Source organism: Meriones unguiculatus, chromosome 5 (assembly GCF_030254825.1).
Source record: "Meriones unguiculatus strain TT.TT164.6M chromosome 5, Bangor_MerUng_6.1, whole genome shotgun sequence".
In the NCBI taxonomy this organism is placed as follows: domain Eukaryota; kingdom Metazoa; phylum Chordata; class Mammalia; order Rodentia; family Muridae; genus Meriones; species Meriones unguiculatus.
The window spans coordinates 125,368,345-125,392,745 of NC_083353.1; the positions used below are offsets into that span (position 1 = coordinate 125,368,345).

The following is a 24,401-nucleotide window of genomic DNA, read 5'->3' on the forward strand; positions in this document are numbered from 1 at the left end:
CTTTGATTATAGAAATCTGGAATATTCCTAAAACTTTACTAAAAATCTTGTGCATTAAGGAACTTTTCTCTTGTGATGAAATGCCAGGACGAAAAGCAACTTAAAGAATAAAAAGAGTTTGCTTTGGCTTATGGCTCCAATGGGAAAGAATCTCTTGTTTCAGGAAAACATGGCATGCTGGCAGAGCAGGAAGCTGGCCACATGTCCATATAAACACAGGAAGTAGAGAGAGACTGTCAAGCAAGGTGAGGCTAGAAGTTCTCCAAGCCAACCCCCAGAGATGCACTTCCTCCATCATGGCTCCACTTCCTAAAGGCTCCATAACCTCTCCAAACAGTGCCACCACCTGGAGAACACATATTTAAACTGTGAACCTATGCGGCACACTTATTCTTCAAACTACCACAGTTAGAACAAGTGAAAACTAAGGGCTACCTGATCCATCAAATGTATAACAAAATAAAAGGCCCATGTAAGGACTCATGCAGCCAAGAAGTTGATAGTGATAAACTGGGATTAAGCTAAATGTTAAAGTAAAAAGTGGGAATTGATGACATTTTGAGTGAGAAGACGTAAGGAGGCTCTGCAAACACTCGTGGCTGTTCGAAGACTTACAATAATATACAACCAGTGGTGATATCTAAACTGTGCTGAGTGCTTTCCATGTTGTCATTTGAGCTATAAGATTCTCTCAGCAATACCAATAACCAAGCATCTCCAACCTCCGTGGTAAAGAGTGAAATCAAGTAACGGAGATGGTAAGTCTCTCGCCAAGGGCAACAACTAGCGATACACAAATCCACACTTGAAATCTGGATCACGGGGCCTGTGGCCTGGGCTCTGTGCACGGAGCCTCCTCTAGCCATAGAAGCATAGAAGCACACAGTACAGAGTGTTCTCCAGGGGCCAGGCACACACATCTTCTCCAAGTTGGGTTTCAGGAAGTCTAGCAGCTGAGTGTTTGTTTCCCATTTTAAACACGAGGAAATTAAGTCACAGCAAGTTCAAGATTAGACTTTATGCTTTTGTCCTGTGTCCTTTTGTCCAACATCTCTTCTCCCAGCCTTGCTGAAGTGCAGGCCCATAAAGCTCATCATAGAATGAGTGAGAAGTTAGGAAGGCCAATACCAAAAACTAATGATCAATGTTTTGAAGTTGGCTTTAAAGTTGGCCCTTGAGATGTTTTCTATTGAATAAGTTATTGGACAAAGAAAGCAAAAACAAGTGAAAGTTTTCATTATTCTGACCTCTCTATTTTATAATAGTTAGTGTCTATTATAAAATAAAAATTTTATTATTTTGTTTTTGAATTGAAACAGGATTCCCAGGTCTGAGACCAGGCTAACCTGGAAGTCAACATGTAGTCTAGGCTGGCCTCAACCTCACAGTTCGTGTTAGCCTAGGGAGCACTGGAATTTGTAGGTGTGAGCCACAGTGCCCAGCTTTAAAGTAACATTTTAAAACAACCACAGCCAAACAGTTTTAGAAAATGCTTTGCTGGTAGCCAGAGTTCATGACCTTTTCATTTGATTCTCATACTTCAGACAGGTCTAGTTAAGTCATATTGGGGAGATTCCCAGCTCAACAATGTTTTTATGAAAACAGCAGGGCCTTGAACCAGCAGAAAGCACTATTCTATTCTAAAGTCTCTCTGAGCTGCTTCTCAGTTCCTTCAGTTGTGACCTGGTGCAACCGTACATGAATCCAGGCTGTCAGATATCAAACGGTTCGTTCAGTTTTAACCACAACTGTGTCCCCGTCTAGATGCTGCTAGAAGACTTTCTAAGACAAGTTGGTGTAAAATTCCCCTCGTTGATCTATCTGCCGAGACCTCACCAGATAAAGAGGCCTCTGCCCCTCCCCCTACCTGTTTCTTTTAGAGTTAGTTGCTAACACTTCATCTCAGGATTATAATGTCTCAAAGGATTATCATGTCTCAAAGCAATTTTGGAGCTAGGACCTGCTTTTCCATCCTGGGGACTACAGGGGGCAGTATGACTTGTGTGGAAACACGATTTGCACTGTTCTTGTGTGCTCAGCTTTTTTTTACTGAGTCATGTATGAAATGAATTATGGCTACTTTTAAAACTCTCTGTTTGCTAAGCATATGACAATGAATTGGTTACATCTGTTATTGATGCTGTTTCATAATTATCTTCTGAAAGAGTTTGTCATTATACTATCTTAACTTTTATCCTAAGAAAGTCAGCCTTCCAAGGGAAAGAAAATAGCTTTTAAGGCCTTATAATGTTAAACTCAAGTTCTGTTTTATCACCCCCAAACTGTATCAGTAAATATACTTTCAGTAATGACTTTGCGTATCTCTTGCTTGTATCTTCATTAGAGCCTATCTTCTTCTAGAAGATACATTGTGTCCAAATGTAACTGGGGATTAAACATTTGACATAGTACAGAGCAACACTGTAGCGCATCTTACTCTTTCTTCTCCACTGCAGCCTGCTTAGTCCAAGTCCTTGATTACCAACTTTTTCCGCTGATCCACAGTGACCCACATTAGACTAGGGAAAAACATCGAATGGAAACACGTTTCAGTAACTTCCTGCATTAGCCCTACAAACCACACCTTCTCCTCCTGACTGCTTTTTTTTTTTTTTAATGTAGGGACCGAGCCCCTTTCATTTTTACTTCAGAGATGGAGTACTTTATTACTGAGGGTGGAAAAAACACACAGCATTTTCAAGATTTTGTGGAGCTGTGCTGCAAAGCCTACAACATTGTCAGGAAACACAGCCAGCTGATCCTGAGCCTTCTAGAAATGGTAAGTCCCTTGGAGAAATGGCAGGAGTCCTGAGTGCCATTCATGTTCCCTCCAGCAGTCTGTCTCTCCTAATGGGCTGGAGTTCCCCCAAAGACCTTTTCAAACAGAAAGGAGTGAGCAAGCAAACATGTTTTTTGGCAATTTAATGCTAGTTCATGGTTTCCATCTCTGAAGTCACCAATCACAGCACTTGTGCATTCAGAGGGGATCTTTCCCTGTGCAGTGCTGACTAAGGTTCAAGAAAAGTCATTTTTAAGATAACTTCTTTGGTTGCATTGTTCCTTTTTGAAAACACCCTCAGAATTCTTACATATAATGTAAACCTCATGGTGTAAATGAGGCAGATTCATCCTGGCTCCCTTGTCTCAATATCTGCTGTTGAAAACTAGCCCACTATTTAGATTAAGAAATTTAGGGTCAAGAATACAGACTCAGGGTTGGAGAGATGGTTCACTGGTTTAAAGCATAAACGTCTGAGCTGGGCATTGTGCAGAACACCTGTAATCCCAGCACTCAGGGAGGTAGAGGCAGGTGGATTGCTGTGAGTTAGAGGGCAGCCTGGTCTATAAAGTGAGTCCAGGACAAACTGGACTAATAGAAACCCTGTCTCAGGAAGAAAAACAAAAAGCATAAACTTCTCTTGCATAGAAATAGGATCCAAGCTCAGTTCAGTACAGCCCCACATCAGACAGCTCACAACTGCCTGTAACTCCAGCTTCAGGGATTGGATGCCCTCTTCGGCACTTCACAGGCACCTGCACTCAAATATGCAATAACCATCCCAACCCACACACACAGAGAGAGAGAGAGAGAGAGAGAGAGAGCTGATTCAAAACAAAGTAAGTCTAAAAATGTGAGAGATTAATTAGTGAGCAGATTATAAATTGATGCATTTAGTGTCCTATATCAGTTCTACTGAGCTGTGGTGAGAGAGGACTCAGTGTTTTATCCCAGTGCCCACTGCAAAGAGGTTGAGAATAGTCATACAGTCTAAGGAAAGAAGAACCCAATAGAAATATCATTTGGAGAATGGTGTATTGATTTCTTTGAGTACATACATCCATTGTAAGTTACATCTACCTGTAAGAGAATAGCATACCACTGGTCTATCTATCTGGAGTCAATCAAACATAACTAGCTTAGAACCTTCAATTCTGCTAATAGTGGTTAAAGAGACAAACTTGGTGGTTGGGTCTCCCTAATTTTGAATGGCAGCTTAGCATTTAATGGTTACACTCCTTGAGTGTACTCATACTTAACCCTAGATACTGTTTCCTTCTTAAATGCGGGTAATAACCTTTATCTTATGGAAACGATGAACAAATGACCTAGTATTAAATGCATCATATGGACCAGGCATTATGCTAAAATATTAATAGGTTAATTTCATAACTCTAGCTGATAATTAATATGAAGGATTTATGACAGTATTTGTCACACAGTAGAGTTCAGTTAATTAATGTGATGATATAGATCATTGTTAATTTAGTTTAAACACTGTCAGGCTAGGGATATATTTCAGTTGGTAAAGTGCCCGCCTAGCACAGCCAACAATTGACTGTGTTGGTACACACTTGCAATCCTAAAACTCAGGACCTGGAAGGAGGAGGCAAGAGGATCAGAGGTTCAAGGTCATCTTTGATTACAAAGCAAGTTTGAGGCCAGCCTGGACAACATGAAACCCTGACTCAAATATCAGTCAATCAAAAAACAAAAACAAAAACAAAACAGTCAATCAACCAATCAATTAAAGGGGTTCTGACTAATACAGGATCATATGCTCCTGTGTAGAATTCAAATTTGATTTACTATTGATTAAAGCTGCAGGTTCAATTTTTCAATTTCACTAGTTACTTCACAATTCAGTGTTGTTGTTGCTGTTGTGACGTGTCTTTCTTTTCTTTTCTTTTTTTTAAACTGGGAATTGAACCTAGAACTCCCCCACTGGGTCTCATCCCCAGGCCTCAGGATCTTCAAGTTAACTTCCCAACTACAACCAGCAATTCTTTTTATAGATCTGTGTTCCATCTCCCAATTCTCTTAGACTCTATTGTTTTTTTCTTTCATTTTTGCTTATCAAAAGCTTTTATTTTTATTTTTTAATCATTTTTATCTTTATTAATCACAGTTTATTTACTTTGTATCCCCCCTGTACCTCCCTCTCTCCTCCCCTCCCAATCCCACCTTCTCTCTTCCCTACCCATATCCCTCTCCCAGTCCACTGATAAGGGAGGTCATCTTCCCCTTCCCTCTGGTCCTAGTCTATCGGGTCTCATCAGGAGTGGCTGCATTGTCCTCTTCTGTGGCCTGGTAAGGCTTCTCCCCCTCGGTGGGAGGTGATCAAAGAGCAGGCCAGTCAGTTCCTGTCAGAGACAGTCCCTGTTCCCATTACTATGGAAGCCACTTTGATAGTGAACTGCCATAGGCTACCTCTGTGCAGGGGTTCCAGGCCATCTTCAACGAGTGGTCCTTGGCTGGAGAATCAGTTTCAGAAAAGATCCCTGTGCCCAGACAAGAACTCTATTGCTTTTAATGAATGGCTTATGGTTTATAACAAGCTCATTCTGTGACACAGAGAAAACTACAAGCACTGAATGAATGACCTTGATTTTACTTACATAATAAATATCCAGGCACTACCAATACTAATGTCCTCATAAACTCTGGCATGATGTGGTTCAACTCTCCCAAGGTCTTATTCATGATTTCATGAGCTCTCAAGAGCCTACTATGTGTCAGGAACTGTCACTGACAGGTGAACATACAAGACCAGAGTCTTAAATAGAATAGTGACAAGAAAATTTGTACATAAGTAACTGAGGGTCCCGGCATATATAAGTGAGAATTATGCTGTACAGACTGCATAAAAGGAGTAGCTCCAAACACTAGCAAGTGCCTTAACCAGACACAAATATCCAGAACAAAACTTCACAAATGGAGTTTCAAGCATTGTGAGCTCTTTCTCCCGTGACAATAAATTATGCTGGATGACACTTAACCCCAAGAGACTAATATGATATCAGATCATCTAGGTGAACAGGAACATCATGTTGAGTTTTTTCTCTCATTTAATAAACTTTCTGCATTCCTTTTAAAATATTTATCATGGTAATTAATCATGAAAGAGGTTAAATGTTAAGTATGCTGGCTCATCCCTACAACCCCAGCAGTCAGGAGGCCGAGGCAGGAAAATTACAGGTTCAAGAACATCCTAGGCTATCCTGTCTCCAACAACAACAACAAAAATTGTTGTAATATATTTAATTTAAGGGGAAAAGGAGGCTGGACAGATTGCTCAGTGGTTAATAGTGTTTGCAAAAGCCCTGAACTCAGTTTTCAGCCCCGCATCTGCACCCAGCAGCTCTTATATAAATCAAGCTCAGGGATCTGAAGGCCCTTTTAAAGTCTCCTTAGGTACTCAAACACCTCTCTCAGTGTGTCTCTGTCTCTGCCTCTCTCTCTCTTTCTCTCTCTGTAACCCCACAACAAAAATTTTAAGTCAATATATAGTGCTTTAATCATGTTTTGAAATAGTTTTTCAAATAAATAGTAAATCGGCCATTTTTAAATTTTTTATTTAACTTTTATTAATTACACTTTATTCATTTTGTATCCCCCATAAGCCCCTCCCTCCTCCCCTCCCGGTCCCACCCTCCGCCCCTCTTTCTGCATTCATGCCCCTCCCCAGGTCCACTGATAGGGGAGGTCCTCCTCTCCTTCCTTCTGATCTTAGTCTATCAGTTCTCATCAGAAGTGTCTTTATTGTCAGGGTTCTAGGTTATCTCCATGAATAGTCCTTGGTTGGAGTATGAGTCTCTGGGAAGTTCCCTGTACTTTGTTATATAAGACATAAAAAAAAAGCCCTGCCTGAGATTTTATTGAATCTAGCTTGTTTTCTAAAATAAGGGTGAAAAAATAGCATCGGATATTACTTCATGTCACACATATTAAGTAATAATCTTATACTTAGACTATTACAGACACAGAAAGAAGGGCTGGAGGCAGTGCAGACCACTTAACCCCACAGATAAATCCAGACATAACTGTGGTGTGTGGTGGCCCCCGTTTCTGCTCGTCTACCTGCCAGCACCCCTGCTTTACTCCATCATGTGTCCTATGCGACTATTTAGATAAAGTTTTCACCTGCTATTTCTGGACCACTCACTCTCTAGATAAAACTTCTTTTAAATTAAAGCCAAGTTAAATGTGTGAAAAACTGCTCTCTCCATACACATTTAACGTGTCTTTCCCCCCATTCTGACTCTCGTCTTTAAGCACAATTCAGGCACTATACCATGACCCAGTTACAAGTTGAGAGATACTTGGCACGGGTCATCAACAGCTGGGTTCTGCAAATGATCAATACCCAGGATCACGAGGCACAGGCGTGCAGTGGGTTCAATGTGGAGTTAATGACCCGTCCCCAGCAGAAAGCATCTTGTTGCCAGATATCTGCTGTGTTTTTGTTTCCTCATGGGAAAAGCAAGCAAAAAGTAATCTGTGTAATTCCCATCTTGCTTAAAAGCAGCCTCTGTAGGAGACCCAAGTGTGTTGCTGGCTGAGTTCACTAACATAAAAGCCTGTATTTCGTCAGCTTTTCTCCCATTAAAAAAAATCAATCTCAACTATTATGGAAGACTCTCGAAGAACACAGGGACCATTCACCGCTTTCAAATGTTCATCACTCCCGTGATTGTAGCAGATATTTCCCAGCAGAAATCTCTCTAGACTCCCTGTATGGTAAGGAGAGAGCACTGCTTTCCTAAGTGAGGCTGTGAAAATAGAACTGGACTTAGTACCAGGAGAATAGAAACAAAACAAAAGTCCTGTCCTTAAAAACAAATGACTCATCCATCCAGTGTCTGTTCACATCTCCCTGTTCCAGATACCCTTTCCCTTCCCACTGCCCCAGTCACACCTATCACCTATGCGCTCTAGACAACAACACCGACACACATTGCTGTGGGTCAAAAGCAGACACAGTTGAGTGGGACCAGCTACGGAGCTATCCATATTCTGTGGTATTACCACACCTAAAGACTCCTCTCAAAGAAATGGGACATATGATGTGGGGACTTGCATTTATTACCTTAAGTCAGTCACATGATGGAGATAGGGTTGGATTTATCTGGTTTGTCATAGTTTACGTGTGTCAGCTTGTATAGATAGATATATGATAGATATATAAATGATAGATATATAGATAGGTAAAAGATATATGATTGATAGACAATATATAGAAGATAGATAGATAGATAGATAGATAGATATAGATAGATATAGATAGTTAGTTAGATAGATAAAAATAGATAATATCTGGATGATAGATAGCTAGGCAGAGGCAAGAGTAAGAATACTAGGTACTCCAACAGAAAATATTTGAAGAGTCCTGACCAAGCTTCTATGAACTCAGAGAAACTCAAATGCAATTCAGGCACCACAGAAATCTAATCTTAGCAAGTAGATGATCATGCAGTAGTTAAAAAGAGAATCTTGACTAAGATCTGAGGGAAGGAGAAGAGGAACTCCCCTATCAGTGGACTTGGGGAGGGGCATGTGTGAAGAAGGGGGAGGGAGGGTGGGATCAGGAGGGGAGGAGGGAGGATACAAAGTGAATAAAGTGTAATTAATAAAAAAAATAAAATGTTAAAGCACGATTAAAAGAGAGAGAGAGAGGGAGAGAGAGAGAGAGAATCTTCTTCAGGCAGTCCACAGATGTCTCTGGAACTCCCAGTACTAGATCAAAGCTAATCTGGATTATACCTGCTGTGGGAAGTGTGTATCTCTAGGGCTGGTTTTTGTTACTTAGTAGTCAATATTAAATTTGCAAGCAGTGAGGCTTTAAAGCTGAACAAGTTGCAGTGTTTTTCCTAATCATCGATTCATCCACCCATGCAGTCATTATCCATCAGATATTCATTAGAGTCCACTTGCTTATAAGGCATCATGCTAGAAAATATAAACAATCCCAACACTGAGTGAAGGTCCAGTTTTTCTTCTCAGAGAACTTCAAATGTGACACGGACAAAACATGATCAAAATTGGAAGACAGTACTTAAAAACAGGTCAAAGCAAGACAAAGATTTCCAGTAGACAAGAAAGAAAAAGGAAATGTATTCTTAGCCAGGAATGATTATAATGATTATGATATAACGAGTATGTATATATGAATGGTTATATGCATACATATTCAGGTGACTGAAGAGTGAGCATGGCTGTGGAAATGGATGCTGGTCATCATTGCCTAGAATGTTACACAGACTGAGACTTCTGTGGACGATGAGAGAGAATTAGCGAGTTTTACATTACAGAAGAGAGTGATGACCACAACGCAGATGCCATTGCATAGTGCATAAGCAAATGAAAAATGACTTGTTTGGAGTGGAGAGAGTACCATGTCTTGCTGGGATTTGGGGCTGACAATTCAGAAGTTACAATGGTAACTTTTTTACAGCGTCAGGTGTAAAGAAAAGTTACTGAAAGTCTCTAGACATCTTGGCTGTACAAACTATTGCCATAGTGACTTCAGTGAAAACCGGGGAAGGCGTGTACTGGACTGCAGAATGGTTCAAGTGTAACTCAGTAACTGGGGTGGTGAATCAGAAAAAAATGGGAGTGAAACATGGATCTCTTGCTGGTTGGCTATTGGTACCACTGTTAATGGAGATAAGCAGGAAAGAGCAGGAAACAGGGGTGAAGAGAATTTGCTCATTGTTTAAAACATGGTTCTAAGGATCGAACTCAGGTTGTAAGGATTGGCAGTAAGCACCTTTACCTGATGAATTGCTGGCCAGAATTACAAAGGTTTACCAATGGCAAAGTTGAGATGCCAAGAATAACCCATGAGAACAGGTGGGTGACTCATCTCTAGGACTTTCATTGTTCACTTGGTTTCACTTATCATCTGTGTGCTAATGACTCCCCAGACCACATCTGTAGTTGCGCCTTTGAACTATTTTATTTCTCCATTATCCAAAGTTTTCAACAACGTTTGTGTGTGTGTGTGTGTGTGTGTGTGTACACATGTATATCCCGTGTGTACATATACATATACAGCCCATGTATATATTAATTTTTTAAAAAATTTTAAATGTGTGGACATAGAGCACACTTGAAGGCCAGAGGCATTGGATCACCTGCAGCTGGAATGAAAGGAAGTTGTGTCACTAAATATGGGAGGCAGCCACTGACTTGGGTCCTATGTAAGAGTCGCACACGCTCTTACAGCCCAGCAATCTCTCCAGCCCTGCCTACGTATATTCAAATCCAATTGTGTCTTCAGTGCAAACCACTCCCTAGTCCAGCCTCTTCTTTGGCTTCCTGTAACCCTTCTTAATGTCAGCTATGGTGGCCTTCCTAACACAGTCAGTTCTACCATGTGTTGAGCAGCACTCTCTTGACTTAGGAATACGTGTACTAACCCTTTACCATTGCTGAGACGTCTTACCATGTACCTTTCCATAGCTGTTTCCTGGTCTTCAGACATATGATTTTCTGTGCTCCAGAACATTTTCAGGGATTCCTTCTGTGTGCACATTGAGAACATTGTGTCCCATTCTGTGCATGTGACCCTCACACTTATTGGGGACAGTGGCAAGAATAGTTGGAAAACCAAATGCTTCCGAAAGGCATCATCTATGACTTTATTCATCCTACATCACAACACACAATTTCATCCTTTATTGATGGGATTAACTTCTTTTTGCATGAGTATCTCTATTCCAGGCAGAAACATTTATCATATTAGTCATAGGAGTATTAGTAATATCTCATTCTACTCCTTCCTCCTCCTACCCCTCCTCTACCCTCTTCTTCTTTGTTCTTCTTCTGTTTCTTAGAAAGATAATAATTCAAAAAGTTTCTCTCAAAAAACTGTAAAGTAAAATAGTAAGTAAAATAATATCCATTCATTATACAGTGCAATGTAAACAATTAACTCCTTAAAGATGAGAAAAAACCCACAAATTTATCTCTAATCATTTCTTTGCTTTAATAATATTTACTGAAATACTTGCCACTTGTGCAGAGAGAATTGCATAAGTGGGCTATTGAGTCAGAGAAGTGGCTTTCACACTGTGTCCCCACACCTCTGAGGACATGCCACTTGCATCTTCAGCATCACACCCATATCCTCTTCAAACAAACACAATATACACTTTGTGCACCATCATATGATGGAAAAGGTTTTTATTCTCCTCAAACATGTTAGGTAATTTTTTGCCCCTTTAGGTATTAGAAGATGGAGGCTTAAAGGAGTCAAGAAACTTTCTCAAAATCACTCAGATTTTAAATGGTGGCTCCAAAATGTCTGACAAGGGACTAGTCATATGGTCATATTTTCTTCACTGCTTTATGATGTGAATGCAATGGAATTATTACTGTGCAAACACTCCACCAATAGTAATCATTCTTTATGTTATTGTTCTTTAAACCCATCTCTCACTAGGGGAGTTTAAAAGCATGAAATTATGTCCATTTGTGAAGACAAAAGGAAAGGCACATCAAAACAAACTTAAATATTTATATGTATATAATCAGAGTGAGTTCGATTTTGTCTGCATATATTCTTTCCTTCTTGGTTTTGGTTCTGGTGCTATATAGATGCTGCACGCAGGACTGCCAGAGCTGAGTGGAGCTGAAGACCTGAAATATGTATATAACAATCTCCGTCCACAAGACACAGACCTGGAAGCCACAAGTCATTTTACCAAGTAAGATGAGTGAGTGTGTGTGTTCGTGTGTGTTGACATACAGAAGACATTTGGGATGATCTAAGGTTGACTATTCATTTGTATGAAGCTGGCAGAGTTAGAACCACCTATGCCCCCATTTGCCAAAACTAAGAACAGGGAAATGTGTGTGACTACAGGAAGAATGCCTCAGCTGTGTCTCCAGCAGCGCCATTGTTTGCTAACCAGCCTCTTCATCTAGCAGATTGCTCAATATGGGGTCATTGCAAAGAGCAAGGGCTGACATAAATAAATTGGTTACTCTACTTGAACTCTGTCCAGAAAAACAATTTGGAGGAAAAGATTTATGAAGAGAAACAGGCCGCTACTTTCATTTGCAAGACATTACAAATACTGGGCTATTTAGTCAAAGACCTGTGACTGTCATCTACTTTTAATCTGTGTTTTATTAAGCAAGTCTGGGAAACACTGGTGTACTTCAAGGTAAGAGTATTGCCAGAATGCTTAGAATATCAGTTAGACTCCACAGCTCTGGGCAAACTATAGTTCTCAGCCAACTTCAAGTATTCAGTAAATGTCAGCTGTAGTTATTCCTGTAAACAATTCAAGGAAATCAAATAGAACTCGTCTTCCCTATGACTCTTCAGAGTGACTCCTACCTGAATATTTTAATAACTAATATTTTCAACCCAGATTGTATTCTTTTTGCTTTGAAAAGAAACGCTAGCAAAAATGAAACTCCTTCTGGGTGTGAGTTTCCTCCACCATTTCCATAACGCACATTTCAGAATGTTTTCTCAGTGCAAGGGTGCAGTGAGGCTTCAACCAGGCCAAACTTCCCTCACTTGAGGAATCTCTTTCAATAGACAGGCAGCTTGCCTGGCAGTGAGATTTAAGACCAATGACTGAATCAAAGAATGATAGAACCAGGACGGTTCTTATGCTTCTGATTGTGAAAAATAAACATTCAAAAGAGAAAACAGAGATGCAGAGGTTAAGGGTCTTAACTGATACCTCAGAAGCAAGGAAGAGAGCTCAGATCCAAGCCTCATTTTTCTGTTTCCGGAGTCTTTCCAGGAGTTAGTCCTGGAAACTAGATGCTATTACTAACACTAGATAGAACCTTGCTGAGGCTGGGTGGGGATGGGGCAGAACCCTGCTAAGACAAGGTAGAAGGGGGAGGAGGTGTTTAACTTCTACCTTTTTAGTTTAGTTTAGTTTTTTGTGGGTTTTTTTTGTTTTTTTGTTTGTTTGTTTGTTTTTTAATCTACCATTAGAGAATCATTAGGAAAGACTGGTATGTTTTTGTTTTGTTTTGAATGTTTGGTTTTTCACTCTTTAAAAAATATTCTCTTTTTTTAATTTAACTTTATTTTTTATAATTTATTCACTTTACATCCTGATTGTAGCCCCTCCTTTGTCTCCTCTCCATTCCCCTCCCCTATTTCTCAGAAAGGGGGAGCCCTCCTCCCCTACCATCTGACCCCAACCTATCAAGTCTCATCAGGACTGCCTTTATCCTCTTTCTCTATGGCCTCACAAGGCCTCCCAATAGGGGAAAGTTATCAAAGAGCTGGCAACAGAGTCCATGTCAGAGGCAGCCCCTGCTCCCCTTGCTAGGGAACCCACATGGAGACTGAGCTGACTATTGGCTACATTCTAACACAGGGATTCTAGGTCCTCTTCATGTACAGTCCTTGGTTGGTGCATCAGTCTCTGCAGGCCCCGAGGACCCCGATTTGTTGGCTCTGTTGGTCTCCTTGTGGAGCTCCAGTCACCTACAGGGAAGCTGGGGCAGGAGGAATGCCATTAAATCAAAGTTAGCTTGAATTTCATATTTAATTCCAGATGAGCCTGAGTTACAGTGAAATATCTGTCCCAAAAAAGCAGTAACAAAAACTAAAATAACTTTTAATTAAACATTTTTATATTTGCTAAAAACAAAACCACAAATAATTGGTCATTGACTGTGGCCAATCACTAGATTTAGGGCATACATAGTAAGCCCCCTCGGTTTGGGGGTTCAGGAGATACCAGGTTATCACAGCTCATGAGTATCAGCACCAGGATAGCTCACAACCTAGAAATGGAAAGAGTAGGACCCAGCACAAAGCCTGCAGGTCCTGGGAGCTCAGGGAAGCTCCAGGGATTGTACCACAGAAGTTTATGCCTCTGGCCCAGCTGCCTCTCCCTGGTCCTATTAATTCTATGCAGAATGAATGGGTTTGTGTGGCAACCAAATAGCACCCTCAACCAGGTTATCCCTTCAGAGAGGATTTCAGTAAAGTCTCTTTTTGTGCGCTGTAGTGTGACAGTTTGATTGACACGGAAGTGGAACATGATAGAGATGCAGGAAATAGTTTGGAGGGGCCAGAAATAGTAATTAAAAGTAATGTGCTGTTGGGCTGCGGGGCCTGTGTTTGAGATGACACTCAGCGTTATTTGGATGGTTACAGTATAGAAGTTGACTAATAGTCCTTTCTGTCACGTAGGTACATGGTGACTGAGGTAGAGAAAGCACCATCAGGCCCTGGCCAGAGGAAACTCGTGGACAGACTTTACTAGAAAGAGTCCTCTCTTGTCCATCTCCTGGCTTGTGAAGGACATGATCTTGTGTATGAATGATCTTCCCAAAGCCAAGCCATTGCCTCTGTCCATTTCCAAGGGACATGACCATGTATGGGAGGTCAGTCCAAGCCAGAAGCCCCGTGGCAGTGGGCTTATCCTCTGACCCACCTCTGTACCTCTCCCCAGGCAATTGCACAACTGCAGATGCTCTTCTTTGCTCATTGAATTTTCCTTAACATCTTTGCATAGCAGCAGGTTTGCACGTGCTCTGCATTGCAGGATTAAGCAGCCTCCAGTTATGTAAAATAGAAAACTCCATCCCTGTGTTTAAAAATGCTTCTATCTTACCATTTCCTATCTCTTCCTCCCCACCCTTCTACCACGAGGGCCTCTGTTAAGATGTATTCATCCCTTTCCACTACCCCCAATTTGGACTTTTTCAGAATAGATAATTTTCACGATTTTTCCTATTATTTGTCAACATAACTCATATGTAAGTCAGAAATTTCTGGAGGGGGCATGTGTTCTTACTTTCAATCCTACTTAACCATGAGACCCTAGGCAACTAATACATTACCCATGAAACCTTGTTATTCGGCACTCACTAATCTTTCCTCCCGTTATCCTATAGGAGAAGCTATTTTTTATGTTCTACTTATTGCTCAGTCATATATTCTGGTGCATAATTTCATCATATATTGATTAATTATATCAGTTCCTCTCAAGTAAAGCAGGGAAGGAGGCGTATTCCAAGTTTCTGATTCGTAAGAATATTTGAGTGTGGAACAAGCTCTATCTGAGGAGACTGAAGCGCCCAGCTGCAATTCCAACTACATGTAAGACATTTAATAACCACTAGCACCTAAGGTGTTGCTTCCTATGTGCCAGGCCTTATTGTAGGTGCATTTTACAACCTCACTGTCATAAAAACACAAACTGTGAAGTAGTAAAACGTTTAACTACATATTTACATTAGTAAAACAAAACCCAAGAGAAACGAAACAAATTGCAAGAGACATAGCGAAGAGGAGGCACAGCCATGTGATGGGTGGAGATGATGTTCTAGAATGCGGAGGATCAACCAGGAGTCTGTGGTTCAAGGTCATCTATTCTACAAGCAGGTTCTCAGCTACCCATCACTCCATAATTCAGGACTAATATCTTATGTCACATAGACTGTAGAACTTAAAAAAGAAATACTTATTCACTGAAATAAAAGCAAGTTTTATAATGAATCTGTCATAGATATTTTGCGCTTCCATGAAGATCATCAAATCAAACACACACACCCATACACCTTATTAATTATATATTGTTTGAGAATTTTCATAATCCAAGTCATGGCTTAGTCAAAATATCCTTCACCACTTGCAGACACCGTTTGAAGACATCTAACTTCCCTGAACCTCAGCTACAGGTAGAATCCCCCTCACCGCCTGCAGCACCCCTACCCACCACTCAGAGCTCCTTGGATGTTTTTGTGCAGAGTCTGCTCTCATTGCTGCCTTTAGAGACTCCTACAGGATCCCTCCACAGCGGCTTCCCTGCAGTCGCTTTCCTTTTTGTCTCATTCTTGGTCCGTTCTGAGATAGGCAGACATGGTGTCTCTTTCCTTCTCAGCACAGTCTCCCGAAAGATTCACTCATTTCTAACCCTCAGGAATCTCACTATTATACTTAATCCTAAGGTTTCAGTTGCACACCTTTATGCTTTTGTATCTGATGCGTCCACTCAGGTCTTCTGTAGGTTCTTTGGCCAGGATCAGTAGCTCAAGAACACCTCACATTCCACATTTCATCTAACACAAAAAAAGACCTTGATATAGAAGGTCAAGAAATGTCTGTCATTCGTGCCAGTGATTCTTTAGACAATCAAAACTATTTCTTATGGTCTATTATTTGCATATTTCTGATTTCTGAAATATATGTTCTTCTTCCTTAAACCTTTAAACAATGAATAAAGTAGGTTTTAAAAATCTAGGTCAACTATAAATTATAATGCAACTTAGGCAGAGAGTTTGGGATTTAAATAAAGGATGGAAATTATGTGAACTTCTTTATAACCATACCTAAAAGATATTTGTCCAGAGCTTCCCAGAGATAGCAAGAACTGAGGATATCCATGTCTCTTACAAGACGGCATAGTGTGGATACATAACCTATAGCATCCCTGTCATTTTCTGTCGTCAATCTCTAGATTACTTTTATATTAACACAGTGGAAACTGTATATAATCTACTCTATTACTCAGAGAGAGGTGGGAACAGCAGAATGTTGGGCCATGTTCTGCACAGAAAAAGTTATTTTCAAAATGTTTTTAGCCCATGCTTAGTTGAACTTGTAGCTGTAGAGGTCATAGAGATATTTGAGCATACATTTTTTTTTTGTCTGAATCATATTGTCCTCTTTAGCTATGTTCTCTAAATCACATAGATTTTAGAACTTAAAAAAGAAATGCTTATTCACTGAAAAAGATGTATGTTCTATAATGAATCTATCAGAGGTATTGTGTGCTTCGGTGACTATCATTAAATTAAACAGAGACACAAAAATTATCAATTACATATTGTATTTGAGAGACATACATATAGTCTCTATGTTTACATTATTTTATTCTCTTCCTTTGTTCTGAGATTCTCAAAGCATTTTGTGCTGCTGCTTATTCTGAAGTAATTACCAGTTACAGATAAAAATAAGTCAAAAGAATCCACCTACTCACTGTCACCAAGATCACAGCTCGGGGGTGTGAGTAAGGACTGAGCTGTGGTCACTCTAAGTTCCCGCATCCTTCCTATGTGGTTAAACATCAGGAGGCTCACCTCTCGACCCTGCCTGAGACTTGAAACACAGAACTGGCTCATTCTATCTGAATCTCCTGAGCAGCACGGATTGCTTCCCTACCCCCGGGTGTGTTAGCTCAGGTCAATAGCTGATTACAAGTATTTCAGAGGATGTTACATGCTGTGAGGCACTGAAAATTATAGTGTAATTAATGCTATAGGGAGGAAAGGAAAAAACAAAACTTTCTTGCTGGTCGTGAGGATTATTCAGATCACTGCCAAGGCCTTTTTTATCCCCTTACTCCCTTCTACTACTTCTTGAGTATAGCTGAATGGAATCAAGAAATACCAAGACTCAGGCCCCTGCAAACTGATGCTCTGTGAGCATCAATAGCTCTATGAGCCTACTGATAGACAACAAAGCAAACTATCCATTAAAATCCCATCCAAATGGGTTATTTCAGAAGTTTCAATCACTCACAACCCTCTGGTTAGCTGTCCTTAGAAACAGATAACCTCCAGATGGATCAGGATGGTGAATGTAAGATTCACCATCCGCCTCCCCTCCCACATCTAGACGGCGCTTTTCACATCATCCATTTTCCTCTCCAAAGGTGAGAGGAGAAATTGTCCATGGATACCCAGTTATCTTTTTGGCCTGCCACACAGATTCTATGATTCAGACAATATATAGTCCACCATTCTTCTGCTGAAAGCTGGAAGCTGAAGAATGCAAAACTTCAAACTTGAAAGAAGAATATCTGCTGTTTGAAGAATAAATGACATGTACGGACACAAACAGTAAGCCAGCGATGTCAGAAACCAGCAGGACCTGTTTGGTCTCACTGAAAACAAACCTGCTTTGTTTATCTTCGTCATCACAAGCTATGTCCAACTCCTGATTTCCTGGTGCACTCTGGTATAAGTTCCAAAGGTGTCTGATTCACTTACCTACTTTTCCTTTTCCTTACTGCCTGGGTTCCTTCACATGAGTGTCTGTGGAACTTGTTGCCTGTCCTGAGCCCTGTTGTGAGCACCCTTGCCAAAGAAGAGCCTGGAGCCATTTCTCTCAGCTATATGCACTTTGGAGAACAGCCTCAGGAAAGACCCTTGTGTAGAGTAATGTGTTGGTGTCAGGAATGATTCTGAAGAAGATGAAAATGCTGGCAGCCTCTAAAGAGGGTCCACTTGAACTTATATTTGAGACACAGCAGCCACACTCCCCTGAGCCACCTACAACTGCAGACACAGTGCAGGGAGGCCTGTGTCCTCTTCTTCTCCCTTTAAATCTTATGGCCAAATAACAAGACAAGACCACATGACCAACTGCATCCAAACGCAGTTCCATGCTTTTGTAACTGTTCTCTCTCTCCAGAAGTCAGCAAAAGAACATTGCACAATATAGATCTCTGGGTTGCTTTATCATTACGATAAATTTTTTATTTAGTGTCTTACAAATTGCCATATTGTGAATTGCTTTATTCTACAATTAAGAGTCAATGTCTCCTTTATCTTAGTTTAACAGCTGATGCCTACAGAGATGAACACTCACGGAACAAATAGAAGTTAGAGGGAGTAACAACCAGGTCATCTGACTTCTTAAACCAAGAAAACAAATTCAAAGAGAGTTCTCAGAATTTCTTCTTTCATTGTGAAAGCCCTTCATGCTTTTTTCCATCTAATTATAACTTAGACTTAGGCCATACCAGTTTTTTTCAGCCTTTGTTTATTTTTACTTTCTTTTTTTTTTTTTACTTATTAGTATTACAGCTTTTACTATGTGTGTGCACTTCCCCAGTGTTTTGGCCAGCCACACTCAGCATGATCTGTGAGAGCTTAGTTGCTGCTCTAACTTTCTGCAATAACAATGTCTCTGACAATTTGCCTAATTTTCCTAAATATCAAGTCAGGATAAAATTAGCTGTTGTAGAACAAAAATGTTTGGAATTTTCTGGACTACTATGAGTCTAAAGGTTAAATGCATTTGAAAAGTATGAAGTATCTACTAACGGTACCAAAAATCATTAGTGAAAAGAAGGAGTTTCCCAGATGACAGTGATACGATAGCTGTCGCCTACACATCTGCTCTGTGCTGTGGTTGATGGTCAGCAGGAGTCCTGAACCTGTGCAATGCTTATTCCGGGGACTTAACAGCCACATGCAAATAACCTACCAATTTAAAACGCATCTCTTCGTATTTTAAAGACTTGTATAACCACCATTATAACACTATCTACTGTCGTTGAGTCTTCTCTATTGTTGCATGTTAAGATTTATTTTCCTATGGTGCTTACTTTCAGTATCATAAGTAAAGCAACCTGGCATTGAGGGTGTGGTTCAATGCTGTCCTTTTTCTCTGGTAAACTGCTCCATAAACGGAGTAGGCCATCAATCGTCTCCTGAGTTCTCCATTCTATTTGCTCAGGTCTGACCAGTTTATACAAGGCGCCTCCACAAGAAAGTATAATAACAAGCTTTTCATAGTCAAGGCTAAGGAGTCTGAAATTCTTGTTTAGATTCAGTCAGGAGCCTCTTGTGACATTTACTTAGGGCTCACCAACTCTGGGACATTATTTCTGAAGACCAAAACTTCAATTTGGAAAACAGCAAAGACATTTAAGAAGATTTTCAACGTCTTCTGTGAGATAGTGTTTTCTGTATGTGACAGGGAAGCTGCAGCTGGGGAAATCTCAGCAATGAGCTTGCCTAAATACGATATAAACACGAGAACACTAACTGACGTGCTGATAGGGATGGGAGAACACTCACCAGCCTAACTCCTAGAAAGACAAAGGCAGTTAATGGCTGCTGAGAGAGGAAAAACCAGTCTTCTTCAGGGGTAAGTCCTGATAGGCTGTGCAATTCCAAGATGTCAGCCCTGAACACGTATAAGCAACACTGAATAAACCCAACAGGTTGTACTGATGAATTTAGATGCATATATATGTGACAATAATAATAAGTAAAGAATAAAGGCCATGAACTTGGAAAGGAATGGGGCTTTGTGATGGAAGAATTAGAATGCAGAGAAGGAGTGGGTCACATAAACAAAGAACTCATATATGAACCACAAAAAAAAATTAAATTAAAAGATTTTTAAAATTAAGTTTCAAATGGCAGAGGAGGATTAAGAAGAAGAGAGAGAGGAGTGTCAAGAGGAGGAGGGAGAAGAAAGAAAAGAAGAGGAGGAGAAAATTAGCTGCAGCAACAACAGCCCTTGCTACTCTGATCCTCCTGTGGTAGCATTCATACAGGACTTGAAGAGAGCCTACCAAGACTCAGATTCTACTGAACGCATGAGTTAAACAACTGATTCCCTATGTTTCTTTCCACATATATTTATCTACCTTTTGGACTCACATGCAATTATTTCCTTATTGATTTGGTAGTACTGGGGGGAAGTATCCACTTCCTATAATTTGTGTTACCTCTTTTGGTCCCTGAGAAATAGCATGCTTTAATCACCAAATATAATCCATAGATGCAAGAAATCGGGCTCCTAAAGCCTTTAGGAATGATGGTGAGCTTGTGAGCAGAGATAGTGAGCACAACAGTGAGCCAACTTGCCTTCTATATAACAGGTGCTTGTTTAGGGGTACAACAGTGTTTCCGGATTACCGGAAAGAACATCCTAAGGAAAGTCTGCACACGCTTATAGCCAGGCTTTCCAGGCTAGGTTGGCAACCTGTCAAGTCATTAAGAATTAATGTGGCATATCCTGTTTTATTCAAAAGATAAAACCTAAAATTTTGTTTTCATATGCACACAAATGCATTGCACACATGTGTAACCGGTTTTACCAGGAGTTCTTTTTGCCATATCTGAATGTTAAGTTTTCAAAAAATAAAAGTGTTTCAAGCAAACACAGAGCTGAAGCAGGAGTGTGACCAGGCCAAGCCTGCCTGAGCTTTGGCAAGGCACATTGGCAATAAAATGCCTAGAAAGGTAGCTTTTATTGTGCACATGAAATGCATTAGCAAAGATCATTTGTTGAGTATATGCTTTAAATTCTGTGTGTGTGTGTGTGTGTGTGTGTGCCTTAGACTGCATGTATGTATAGGTAGCATGTTTGTACAGATGCCAGAAGACTGAGTCAGATCTTGTAAACTGTAGTTACCGGCTGTTGGGAGTTATCTAGTTTGGTTTCTGGAAACAAACCCAGGTCCTCTGCAAGAGTAGCCATCTCTCTTAACAACCGTTCCTCTAAAATACATTTTTAAATAGCACATTTTGATTGACATATGTGCTTGAATATTTTTGACATATAAATGTATAAACAATGGGAATTGTGTGATGGCATATTTTATAAACAGAAGCATTAAAAAGTGCTAGTCCAGCATTTCCAAAGTTGCAAGTTGAATGTTGGATTATTATTTTTTCTCATAAAATTAAAAAGAAAAACAATTGTGACAATGCTGCATCAATTTATCATTCCCCCCTGAGTGACTCAGAAAGCTGGACAATCAAAACCCCAAGGCAAACAAACAAACAAAAAACAAGACAAAAACGGAAGTATAATAATGTGCTCATTTCATGTGGCAGAATCCCTGCCATGAGATGTCTATGATTTAAATGGAGAACAAACTTTCTCTTGGTAGTTTTTGAGTCATGGGAAACCTTTCTGTTTATAAATGATAAAATTACAGTGTCCCTAGAAACGTAAAGAGTGACTCCCACAAAGTCTTCACAGACGATCTTTGGAAAAATATTTCCCTGAGATCATTGAAGAAACTTTCCAGGAAAACCTATATTCTGGTAACATACACGGAAGCACGTAAATAACTTAAACTGGGAAAATAAACAAGCTCAGGGAGTGGTGTCCTACGGTCGCTTGAGGGGCTCACGCATCACTCCGGTCCACTCCTTGAAGGTGATACTTCCCAGTGGTCACTCCGGCTTACGTGAAGAGAAAAAGTTTCCTCATACGTGTCAACGTGAATTCAAAAATACGTTATTTGAACTGAAGCGGTAACTCAATTAGTAAATCCTCATCCAAACATGAGGAGCTGAGTTCCGGCCTACAGCACCCATGTAGAACCGGGTGTGGTGATGTGCGGTTGGAATCACAGCACCGGAGAGGCAGAGCTGGGAGACCTTATGGGCTTGCTGGCAAGTGAGGCTAGCCAAGCTGGTAAGCTCCAGGTTAGCGAGACTAGTCGCAAAGGTAGAGAGTAACTGAGGAAGACTTCCAGGGCTGGTCTCTGACCTCTGCCCTACACATGCATGTGGAACACACACATAGAGCTATGTATGATGCACATGTGCACATATAACACATACACACATATTTGTATAACACACACACATGTAAAAATCATATCATTTAATTTTAAGAGGAATTTCCATCGTTCCTGAAGTTGCTGTGATGATCAGAGCTAGAGATTTAGTATCCACCCATGCACACATTCCTGGGAGGTAGTTGTTTCTGAGGAGAAGCAGTTTAAAGCGTTAGCATATATTGGATGAAATTACCCGCTTACTGTGAAGTAGAATGCAGTGCACATACATTCTGAGGTTGAACTTACTGAGCATGGTAGCACATGCTTGCAGTCCAAGTGCCCTAGAGCTGAGGCAGGGGGACCTCAAGTTTGAAGCCAGCTTAGGTCCCCTAAAACAGAAGCAACAATAAAGCAAGCAAGCAAAGAAACAAACAAAATAAGGTCTAAAGTTTAAGAAGTTTTATGATTATTGATATTTTCAGGTAGCTGAAAATATCTGTTACATTTTCTTCTTTTGCCCACGGGCTACTTCTGAGTAAAACAGTCAAAGGCTGAACAACTTACAGCTTTGACCACAACAGGGAGTCCACACTAAACCTAGCAGATTACTTTCCTTCGTAAGACAAAATTGAAAGATTTTTTTCCACTATATAAAATTCATAAACAGAATGGTAACTTCAGAATCAGAGAAATATGAATGGAACTCTTTGGTTACAGCTTCCTAGGTTACATTATTTTTTTTTCTGGTGGCATTGAACCGCTCTTGGATTTTGATTTATCCACAGAGAACATAATTTTGCTGCTTTTCTGGAGGATGAGCTTATCAGGAGGTACTTGCTAGCCCATGTAGACTTCCTGAGGCCAAAGCTCTAATTGGCTTCATGACCGGCAGGCCCCAGTGCACACAGCAGGACCTAGCAAGGGACTTAAGACTTTCTTTATCAAGATGCCTGGGGCTTTTCTCAGAGCTTGGATCCCTCTGGCTTAGCTTTGGATCTTAAGTATAAGAATACTCTGCATATTTAGAGACATAGCCCAATGGTAGAATGTGTGGCTCACAGACATGAGCCCTCCTGCCCTCCATTCCCCAAGCTGAGAAGTTATTCTGCGTGCTCCTGCACCGTTGGCATTAAACAGAGTGAGTCCTGGAGCTATTCCCTGGGTGTACAGGTTTTATACAGATGTATCAGACCTCCAGGGCTGGGCTCCTACTGCTGTCAATTCAGACCCTGGATGAGTAATATTTGATGGTAATGTGTGATGTTTTGCCTGTAAGAGGAAGTGGATGTGAATGATAGTTTGCCTCAAAACAGCAGAGCAAGGGGCTGATAACTCAATAGCTAAGAGCACTTGCTACTCTTCCAGAGTTTAGTTTCCAGGACCCAGATCTGGTGACTCACACCTATCCGTAAGTCCTGCTGGAGGTAAGCTGGCACCCTCTTCTGGCCTCCAAGGGCACTTGCATACAGGAGGCTCACACATACACGTTAAAACAAATGCTCACAGGGCCGCATTTTGCCTAAGATTTAACCCTTGAGCAATGTGAGAGCAGAGCAGGTACACAGGTGGGATTTTGTGATGCGAGTGCATCAGAACGTAAGGTGGATGGTTTGTGGTCACTTCTCTCTGAGGTCTGGGTGTACATCACTCCAGAGCTTCCCACCCCCAGCACAACAAAGTGCCCAGTAAGCATTTGCTAGATCGGTAAACTGATGAGTAATTGGACAAACACTTATAAATAACAACTGGTAACATCTTTAGACTGTTACTACTGTTTCCCTGACTTTAAAGTCAGTGCTCTGAACTACAGCGTATATTCATGAGCTCTTAACTCCAAGAGCATCATCAAAAGTAACAAACACTGCGGAAATAAGAAATGGGGATGGGAGTGGTATTTAAATGATTTTAGCTAATTTTAACATTGGTATACACAAATGAGTAACTAATGGGAGAATTTGACACTTGTTCAGAAAGAGCTAGAGGATAGAAAAGGATAAATGAGTCTTCATTTTTATAGAGGCAGGGGAAATTATTAAACATGGTTGGAGTACGTTGTTACCATCGAGGACCTGGTGGATGGGTTGTAAAGGAGAGATTGAGTGAAAAGTGTTGATGCATGCCAGTGCACATATTTATGCTTGATTATATCAATTCATCTCACAAAACATTAGCAAGTTCATAATGAAGGGAAATGTAGATAAATATCATACTTCTGAAAGTGAAAATTTATAAGCATTCCCATTGTCAAGGAAAAGATGAAGCCTCAAGACTCAGAGATAGTCTTCTTTTCCCAGCTGAACTGGGCAACAAGCAAAACAATCCCAAAAGATTAACAAGAAAGAAATCTCACCGAAGAGTTTACATAA

The 24,401-nt window shown here is 40.5% G+C and overlaps 1 protein-coding gene across 4 annotated transcripts in view; it reads left to right on the forward strand.

Annotated features, from left to right (window-relative positions):
- The window catches only part of Pik3c2g (phosphatidylinositol-4-phosphate 3-kinase catalytic subunit type 2 gamma), a 345,180-nt gene that overhangs the window by 244,976 nt on the left and 75,803 nt on the right, over positions 1–24,401 (forward strand). For all 4 annotated transcript variants that reach the window (XR_009591996.1, XM_060384334.1, XM_060384335.1 and 1 more), the window contains exons 26-27: positions 2,623–2,779; positions 11,381–11,490. Coding sequence is in view for 3 of the 4 variants with exons in the window: in XM_060384334.1 (XP_060240317.1) it covers positions 2,623–2,779; positions 11,381–11,490 (267 nt within the window). In the remaining variant the exon portion in view is untranslated. The remainder of the gene's footprint in view (positions 1–2,622; positions 2,780–11,380; positions 11,491–24,401) is intronic.